The 10,219-nt window shown below is 38.6% G+C and overlaps 1 protein-coding gene across 1 annotated transcript; it reads right to left on the bottom strand.

Moving 5' to 3' along the window:
- Window positions 1-137: 137 nt before the first annotated feature.
- On the bottom strand, window positions 138-9,747 carry Mcr (macroglobulin complement-related). Its single transcript, XM_014237508.3, has 9 exons — window positions 9,589-9,747; window positions 6,653-7,583; window positions 5,948-6,585; window positions 3,528-5,815; window positions 2,620-3,438; window positions 1,576-1,769; window positions 1,340-1,514; window positions 1,168-1,273; window positions 138-1,027 (listed from the first exon to the last, which is right to left on the bottom strand). Exons 2-9 carry the CDS (start codon window positions 7,561-7,563, stop codon window positions 816-818), a joined length of 5,343 nt encoding a protein of 1,780 aa, XP_014092983.2. The 5' UTR covers window positions 7,564-7,583; window positions 9,589-9,747; the 3' UTR covers window positions 138-815.
- Between the last annotated feature and the right edge of the window lie 472 nt (window positions 9,748-10,219).

The following is a 10,219-nucleotide window of genomic DNA, read 5'->3' on the forward strand; positions in this document are numbered from 1 at the left end:
TTTATGCAGTTCTGTGTTTATAAGACTATGTACGTTACGTAACTTATTGCTACTGTAGATTTCATTCTTTTTTGTTTACAACAATACAAACTCCAATATAAAAAAAAGGCAGTTAATCAAATAAGTTTGATTAAACATTTATGACTTTAGTACAAAAAATACGCTTTTTATTTCAATGATATGCGCTAAGACACTTTTCTTTACGATATTCGCTGCAAATTCTATGGATACACATATGTTTAATATCAGCGATTTTAGCTTTGTACATGTGAGATTTTCAGTTTTTACTTAACATACAATAATTATTGGTTTCATGCGTTTTAATCATATTTAAGACTTTCAACTAAATTAATACGTAGTTAAAAATGCACTACACTAACACAAACAAAAAGTTTCTAATATATATAGTTAATTGGTAGCAAAATAAAAGACGGCGCCACAGTGTTGGACGGAATACGTTTGCTGAGCTTTGCGCTGGCAATTAAGCTGCATTAAAAAATAAAAACTTATTTCGACGCGGTAACGCACATATAAATTAGATTCGAGGGTACAATAAGGCTAATTGAGCCAATGTTTTATACACATTTGTCTTTTCTAGCTTAACTATGCATTTACTCATGTATGTATGTATGTAATTTGTGAACACATTAAAAAAATAAAATTAAAATACGCTAACGGAAAATTTCAAGAATGCATTACTAAACTAAACTTTTCAAAATTCAAATTCAAATTATGGAAGTAAGTAAAAGAAGTTTAAAGAGAAGGCACAAAAGTGTTTGTTGTTGTTGTTGTTTTTCGTATATCGCATATGCGCACTAAGTGAATAAATGTAGGCAATTCAAAAGCATATGCATTCGACTGCGCATTAGATAAATAAATACGCTAAAGAACAGTGGTGTCACGGACATAGTAACGCGCCAGCCTATATTGTAAATCGAACAGTACGGACATTGCGAACTGCCGCACACCTCGCAGATGTTAAGCAAATATGTAGGCAAGGCGTCGAATATAGACTCGTTGAAGCGCTCTGCAAAGAACAAAAGCAGAAAAAACGCATTTTAATCGATACTTAGTATGCTATAAAAATAGTTAGTATGCAATAAAAATAATTAGCATGCTATAAAAATAGTTAGCATGCTATATAAAATATTTTAGTTATTCGCTTACCAGGCGCATAATAATCATAGACGCGTATGGGCAAGTAGCGCGACATATTCGCCACTGGGTACCAGCGTTCGATGGTGAAGTTGACGCAAATGTCTTCCTGGTCGAGCTGTGTATTGGGCAAGCATATTTAATTATTAATAATTCTATAAACTTGTGTGGCCAAAAGACTTACGTAGTCAAAGTAGAAGATGACTTTTTGGTACGAATATTTAGCGCGTCGCAAATTGCGCACACGATTACTCAGTACGTAGTGATCGAGACGTTGCTGCTGTATCCAATAGCCGGTGGGTATGGCGACATCTAGCACTGCCATGCCAGAGCGTTCCGATTCGCGTGTGTTGATCCAACTAAAAAGTGTTTTCAGATTATTGCAGGCAACAAATAATGAAATTTTATTTATGCTCTTACTTTTGACAAGCTATATAAGATATGTGCGACTGATTTCTGCCATGGAAAATGGCTCGAGTGTGTAGGCCGAAGGCTGGCACTGGCGGTTTCGTTTGGAATTTCTCTATGTCCACATTGTACTGCACATGCATTTGTAATATCGCGTAACCGGCGCCCTTAGCTTGCACTTTAACTGTTCCCCAAGATTCTGGTATCTGTTATGAAAAGAGAATAATTTAGTTAGAAAAAACGTTAACTTCGACTGCACCGAAGCTAGAACATTCTTCACAAATAAAAAAAAGTTTTACATATAAAAACTTGTTTTTTATCGTTCAGTTTGTATGACAGATATATTCTATAGTAGTCCGATCTGGAAAATTTCTTCGAATATCGTAACGGTGCCTTGGAAAATAATCCATGCCGAATTTCGTGAAGATATCTCGACAGATAAAAAATTTTTCCATATAAGAACTTGTTTTTATCGTTCAGTTTGTATGGCAGCTATGCGCTATAGTAGGCCGATCTGGAAAATTTCTTCGAATATCGTAACGCTGCCTTGGAAAATAATCCATGCCGAATTTCGTGAAAATATCTCGACAAAAAAAAGTTTTGCATATAAGAACTTGTTCTTTATCGTTCAGTTTGTATGACAGCTATATGCTATAGTAGCCTGATCTAGAAAATTTCTTCGGATATCATAACGCTGCCTTGGAAAAAAGATATCTCGACAAAAAAAAAGTTTTACATATAAGAAGCTATATGCTATAGTGGTCCCGTATCAGTGTTTCCGACAAATGAGCAGGTTCTTAGAGATAAAAGCACGTGTGCAAAGTTTCAGATCGATACCTCACAAACTAATGTACTAGTTCGCGTTTATATAGAGAGACGGACGGACAGACAGATGGAGTTGGCTAAATCGACTCAGATCATCATGCTAATGAATTATATGTATATTTTATATGGTGTACGACGTTTTCTTTTAGGTTTTACAAACTTAAGACACCATGTACCGGGTATAAAAAGACTGAGCAAAATAATATCTCTATTTTGCGAGCAAACACGCACCTCAATGGACTGTAATTGCGCCAAATTTGTATCGTCGATGTGGAGCGCTTGTATGTTGCCACCTTGCGACGACGCCTCCACCTCAACAGTCAGCGATGACACTTCACGTATACGCGAATGCACGGTGTACTCGACAAGCGCACGCAAAGCAGCACTCGTATCTTGTGTGGACGCCCAGCCACCATCGTTGAGACGTTGAGCATTCAACCAGCGCACTATCGGATCCACTATGAATTCACGTCGCGACACATAAACCAACAAAGCATAAGCCGTCGTTTCGATATTCAAAGCGTCAAATTCGTATGGTAGGCGTGGCAGTGAGAACCATTTTTGATTTTCCAATTTTTTCGGCGGTTGCGGCACCTCTTTGCTGCCCCAATACATGAAATCGCCGATTACGCGTGCATGTCGCCGCAATATGGAAAATACATGCTCGGCCATTGGTGATTTGCAGAGTAACAGCGCATATGCGGTGATGGCTACGTCATATGGCTCCTCAGTGTCTTCTAAAAATTGCATATTACGCTCGATCCACGATATGGCGCGTTGTTGTGCCAGCGCAACGCGTGCACCCAATGAACCAGACAGATCTTTAACCGAAGCCAATGTGATAAGCACATGCGATGTTAGTGTGATATTGCGATTTTGTAGGCTGGTATTATTCGCGAAATTCGTACGATTCATTTTGCGATCGGGCAACCAGGTGACTTCGTAGAAAGCGCCTTCCGGTGTTTGATGTTGCAACAGCCAACGCATATTTTTGTCAATAATGGTCGAATCAATCCAAATAAAATTTTCCCATTCATAGAATGAAGCTTCCTGTTAGTGGAATAAGGCAAATAGTGGCAATTTAGATATGTAGCTTCAAAAATAGAGAATGCTCATAATAAAGTGATAACGGCACTCACCTGGAATATGCGCACGCAGTACGCTGTCAACCACACTGAAGAAGCTGAGTTGTTCCAATCCGAACGGAAAAGCGAGAATGAGCCGTCCGAACGCATGAAGCTCAACTGTCGCTGATAAGCAATATTCATGTGATAGAAAGCGTGTTTCTCCGTCGTTTTGTTACGTTGATTAATCAAACGCATATACATGATAGTGTATAGATTGGCGGCGAACGAAAAGGCGTTCTGTTCTGCCGATTCCATTGGTAAGTAAAGCAGCGATGTTGCATTCACCGGCATTGTGGGGAAGATTGGACCGACCACATCGCCCACAACCGATATACGTGCACGATTTGAACCGTAAACAAAGTAACGATCTACTTGATAGGGAATTTCCGGAGTTTGTGTTATATTCACATGCATATATTCCAGCACATAGGCGCGATTCGATAGATCAAGCAATATGGATTGATGACGGTATTGTGGCAAGCCGTCCGATTCGACATGAAGACGACGTGTAATCGTATCAGTGCCGAGCAGCGTGGCAACATGCAATGTGACATAGACATCGCCCAATTTCTGCGGCACCACCGGCACATAGACTATTGTAGTGCCCTGTGCCTCCAAATAGACAAAGAATTGATGCTCGCCAAATGATGTGCGCGGATTGTAGGAACGCACTATGCCATTCTCTTCAACATGCACAAACTTGTAATCTTTGCTTTCATGCAACACCACAGTCGCCTCAATGGCTGTGGTCATGTAATTGAAGACTGTCACACGTATGCCAACCTGTTCGCCTTGCCTACAATGTTCGGGCATCTCGACATTGATGAAGAACGGCTGCACGCCCACATACTCGATAGCCTTATTCAACATGCCGAAACCTTTGGATGGACTAACACTGAATGCGCTCACCATCCAGTAGGCCGGCCGATCTGGCACCTCAACATTGAAGATAAAACGACCGTGTGGACCAATATTTACATCTTTCCATAACCAAACATTTTCATAGTGACGTAATATGCGATTAAAGCGATATTTGCGATAATTTAATAGTTCGGTGTCATTGCGTACGCGACAGCCGATCTCATCGGTGCCATCGTCACAGTCGAACAAACCGTCACATTGCTTATTCAGCGGATAGCAACGTCCCGAAAGGCATTCACCATAGCCGAGTGTGCGATTACAGGTGTCAAAACGACGTGGTACATAGCCATCGGTAAATACGATTAGGCCGCTATAGGCAAAGGTGCGATTCGCATCAATACCGAATGAGGAGGCTGGGAAGTAAACAAGCTCATCGGGTGTGCCGGCATGTGTATGCCAGACATGTTTGTAAGTGCCATTGGTTTGCTCATCGAATGAAGACATTTTCGTAACTATTTTGGCATATGTTAACTCATTGCCCGCTTGCATTGTGTAAAAAGCGCTGTCGATGCCTGAGAGACCAACATATGAACCGGGTTCACCGAATATGGCCACTTCCACCTTCTCACCCGTACGCGCCTTACGATTGTTGATGTACACCGTAAAATTATTGCGTGATATGCCGTTCACTGGGAATGTGAGCGAGTCCGCAACTATTTGTCCGGCAAGTGTAATCTTCCAAACGACAATTGTAGCCATAGGCGCCATCTCGGCGCTCAAAACAACCGCAATAGTACGTATACCCTCGGTTATTGCCTCACGATCATTCATTAGTATCACACCCTTCGACATAATCAAATAGTTAAAGTCTTCCAGATAGAAATTCGTGCGTATGTGAAAGATGATATATTCACCAACGACTGGCGTGTCCGTACTGGTGGAAACTTTGATATGTTGATTACGTGGTGAATAGTGTGAGACCATGAGTAGTTCTGTTTGAGCACGTTCTCCACGTGGATCAATAAAACTCGCCTGCAATCGCATACGTTCCACACCATTTAGAAAATCACGTGACTGTGGACGATCATCCAGTTGTAAATCGTTGCGTATATCCACTTTTACCGCCCAAATACCTGGGCTGGCGGCAGACATTGGCAGTCGCGTGGCGGGCCAATCGCGTCGACCGCCGCTTTTACTTTCTACAAATCCGGTCACATCCATAACGGCTGCTCTCAGCAGATTCTCATCAATTGGTGAACCATCATGATATTCTACAGCCAAATATGCGGTGAAGGGCATAGCCGGTTTGAAAACCTGTGGCGACTCGCCTAAAAAGGCTACACGTATACTGGAATTATAGATGCGCGCAATGGCATAACCCGATATCACTTCATCGTAGAATTTCTCGCCAACTGTAGCTGTGATCAATACTTCCATACCTATATTATGGAAAAAAGAAAGCGATTTGTATTGCAATGCTAAGTGACATAAAGAAAATAGTAATAATTGTCTACTCTGAGATTCTGGCGTGTGTTACTTTATATGAAAATGAGAAATTGAAAACTACTCACCCGCCAAATTGGGTACCAAAACCTCCAATTCTCGTATTGGCCACTTGAAGTCGAATGTTCCATTAAAATAACGTAAAAACGGCAAAGTTTTCCTATAACTATTCGTCCAGGAATCATATGTATCCGCCACATCTGGCTTGCGTACCCAAAAAGGCCACTCCTCCTCAAATTCATAGTGACGTTCAACCACATATTGATTGCGATAGAGCATATCCTGATTACGATTTACATCCTCTGGTGTCGGTACTGAACTATATTGATTATAATACATTTGTTGTTGGTGTTGTAGGTGCCTTGCAGCCTCCTCGGTAGGCGAACGACCCAGACGGAACTTTTCATTCAAAACCTGATTACTGAAGTAGCCTATAGGACGTATAGTCGCTTTCAATGTAAGATTGCCACGTACTGGATGACCGCTAGTAAAATTGGCCATAACACGTCCATGTATGAAGGGATCGGTGGTGAAGAAGAATGCCGGCATTGTAACATTAACTTCAAATCGGGTCTGATAATATTCCTCCACACTGAAATGTCCTTCTTCCACTTGACCTTGTGCAATAACACGTATGGTCCATTCACCGAAAGTCGGCTGATCAGAAAGTTTGTATTCCAAAGAAACAGAGCCAAGATTTGATTGACTGTAATATAGAAAAACGAAATTATTACAAACACAAATAAAAGTTTGAATTGTTTTTTTTTTTTTACCGTGATATCCAACGTCGCACAATATGTCTGTTTGGGTCCAACATGTAAACATCAACCGCATTATCGAAACCTTTCAATTCGGTTGTAATCGGTATTGTACGGAAACGTATCGTTTCGCCTTGCATGTATAAGGGTTTATCTGTTTGTATGAATATGCTCATCGAGCGTTGTGAGAAATCCAGGCGGGTTTCATTTAGAAATGCCAAACCACCAAATATGTCCTGGTAAAAGCCCTCTACTCGCAGCTTATATTCTCCAGTCACGCTAGTTGGCGGCACACGCATTAGCATGGTCTCAGGCACGCCCACTTTCACATCCTTGGAATCGCCACTTATTTGCACACCATCACACGAAATACTAGCATGCACCGTAACTGGGTATTGAGCACGCAATATAGATACTGCTACTTTATAGATAAGACCGGGTCGTACCATACGCGATGAAACAATGAAATAAGTAGGTTCTCGCGAGTGAAAAGATTCAAGAAAAGTGGCCTTAACATTATATGACGTTTTACCACGGCCAAAATTCAAGTCTTCATCATTGCCGTAGTTAGTATTTGGACGCTCATCATTTGGCAAATCATTGAAGTTATCTGTGCGGTAGCGAGTATTTGTATTTTGATTGAGATTCGGGTTATAGGCATCAGTATTGAAACGTTGATTCGCATTGTCGTAGCCTTGAGAACCTGGGAAGGAATTTTGTGGATTGTTTTGATTGAATGTCTGTGATTGCTGCTTTTGTTGTTGCTGCTGTTGTTGTTGTTGTTGTTGCGTGTTGTAATAAGTATCCTGCTGTGCAGCGATTGTGCTTGTATTCCACAAAAGCGTCAGTAGCACAGCCGTAAAGATACATTGTTTAAGTGGCGGCAAAAAGTACATGTCGCGTAGCGAAATCCCTTTGGGACTCATTGAGATTTTTCTTTTGTTTTCTGCAAGAGAAAAAATTAGAATTATGAATGAAATTGAATAAAAAAAGATTATGTCTAATCGCACATACTAAATCTACACACCACTCACTTATGTGAATAACTTAGGACGACTAAAAAATTATTTCAAATATTCTGTATAGTGCAAGCGCACAAATCAAACTGCACTGTGGTGTACATATAAACATATTCAAAAATAACGTGCACAGTGGCTCTCTATCATATGAAAAGTAAAAAATATAAGTCGTACGATAGAAACCTACATAATATTAGTTTCATTCAACACAAAAATATTCTAATAATCTTCTATTTCAATATTATTTAAACTTAGCCAAAACAAAATTAAGTAAAGAAAAAAACTATTACGTAATAAGTACACATGAAATTCGAATTTAGAGTTTTTAAATCCAATTAAGCAATCGGAAAAATAAAGAAAACAATTTTACTAAATGATTTGTTGTTTTTAAAACACTGCGTCGTATAGCCTCAAATTCAACACACTCTAAAATTAGTGCGTGTCGATCCCAAAATCTCGTATAGGCTGATGCGTGTTAGGCGCGTTGATACGAACAACTGGATGCCTTTGGATAATAGCTGTGTTTCCCACCATTGAATAAAAAATAAGAAAACGTATTGGGAAATCAGAACATTTTGTATATTTATAGAGTTCATTTTAACAGATGAAAAGTCAATGGACTAATGATTTACGTAATATAGGCTTTAAGAATTGCGACAGCGCAACCACAACAATAGTGATTGATTAATATAAATACATATAAATATGTGTGCTGCTGTATATTTATTCTGTCAGACGTTGTTTAAAAGCGATAATTAAATTTCCATATAGACCAAACAATATTTCAACTTTGAGAAGTAATAAAACATGAAAACGTGCTTGTTTTGAATTATACATTTTAATGTATTTTTTAAAGACTCGAAAGCCCTAAAAAGAAAGAAAACCTAATTTGTTATTTTTGGGGTTATCGATTAATACTTTTTGGGTTATCAGTACGCATTTCTAGTATATATCATTTTGCAGTTCACATTTTCCAACAAATTTAAACCGAAATGCAATGTTTTTTTGTATTGTTAGCGCTGTTAAGGAACTTTTGAAAGCAGACCGATTAAATTTCAAAATAATGCGACTGCAGCCACTATCTATTACAATACGGATGTTGTTTACGCAGCACCACATTCATATATACCTATATGCATACAAAGATTATCAGATGCATTTCATGTGCTCTATGACACTTGACTAGCTATCTCAGCCAGTTGGAGTGTTGCAATAGTTACACATGCTACCAAAATTACTCGATGGTTTACTAACAGAAACTGCTGTCGCGTGCGCATTGAAGCGATCGCTATGGATATATAATATACTGCATATTTGCAATGGATTGTAAGCATATACGGCTCGCTATTATTTACATATATTCATTCAATATTTATTCTTGTAGCACCTACCGCTATTCATATACATATAGTGCACACTTTTCACCCCTTTTACATGAATCATAATATGAATTAATTAAGGAAGGGCGCACGTCCAGGGGCCAAAGCGCAATGACCAAACTGGTTGGCTGGTAGGTGAAGTGGAAATGTAATTTGCAAACCTTTTCGGTTTAATATTCGAATTAACTAAGGGGATAATGTAAAAAATATGGGTATATGTATATAAAATATGCATATGTGCACAAGCTGAAGCCATGAATTGCCAATGTAATTCCACGAATTTCCCTGTGGTGGTGATTATCACTGACACCTGCTACCACTTTTCCAGCATTCATCTTCTTATTTTCGAATTTTTTTCATTATTAGTAGACGATTCTTCATAAATATCTCATTGAATTTTGAGTATTTCAATAACAAATTTCAATTTTTGGTCAACGCCCATGTACCAACAACAAAGCTTTCAATTACAACAGCACTAAACCAAAGGTATTTGTCAAGCCTGTCTTCGCCCGGGCGTTGTCAACAGCAATATTTTTTACTTAATTGCACTTACCTTATAATGATATATTCGTTGATTTAATAACGCAATTACTCTCCCAACATCATTTGTAAACGAATTAATAACTAATATAAACCAAATTAATCGTAAAACAAATCAAAAATAACACACATTAAATTCACAACGAACTACCGTGATGACAAACTATTGAATGCTATTTCCCTCCCCCAACACAATCTAGTACATATTTTCTCAGTCTACTACATAAACGGTGTTGCCATTACGCTCGTTTATTTTGATTAAAACAGGTGGAATGCCTCAACGTCCAATTGGTATTCATTGCCTTCCACACATGATTTATGATAATTTTATTATTTTCCTTTCTTTTATCCACGATTAAACATATCATAAATAAATATGCCGTATATTTTGCCATTAGAATGACGTTGAACTACTCAAGTAGCAGTAAACATCATGTAAGTTATGATATGTTTACAATATTTTAACGAAATCAATTCTAGGTTGATTTCATTGTCACTTGCTGCTTATATTTGAAATGACAATTGTTTTGGCCTGATAATAAGAATTTAAATAAAAATTTAGTTTCTTTAGTACAGGTCTTGAAGACTTATTTGAAATTGTAGCAACTCTTTAATGAATTTGAAGTTTGACAGTGTTGCCGTCA

This window comes from Bactrocera oleae, chromosome 3 (assembly GCF_042242935.1).
Source record: "Bactrocera oleae isolate idBacOlea1 chromosome 3, idBacOlea1, whole genome shotgun sequence".
Lineage (NCBI taxonomy): Eukaryota > Metazoa > Arthropoda > Insecta > Diptera > Tephritidae > Bactrocera > Bactrocera oleae.

Excerpts from the sequence above, each read along its gene's own strand:
- Mcr (XM_014237508.3), bottom strand. The coding sequence starts at position 7,563 with ATGAGTCCCAAAGGGATTTCGCTACGCGACATGTACTTTTTGCCGCCA. Across the intron at positions 1,770-2,619 it reads CGCAATTACAGTCCATTGAG|ATACCAGAATCTTGGGGAAC; the intron begins GTGCGTGTTTGC and ends TTTTCATAACAG. Across the intron at positions 1,515-1,575 it reads TCTTATATAGCTTGTCAAAA|TTGGATCAACACACGCGAAT; the intron begins GTAAGAGCATAA and ends AACACTTTTTAG.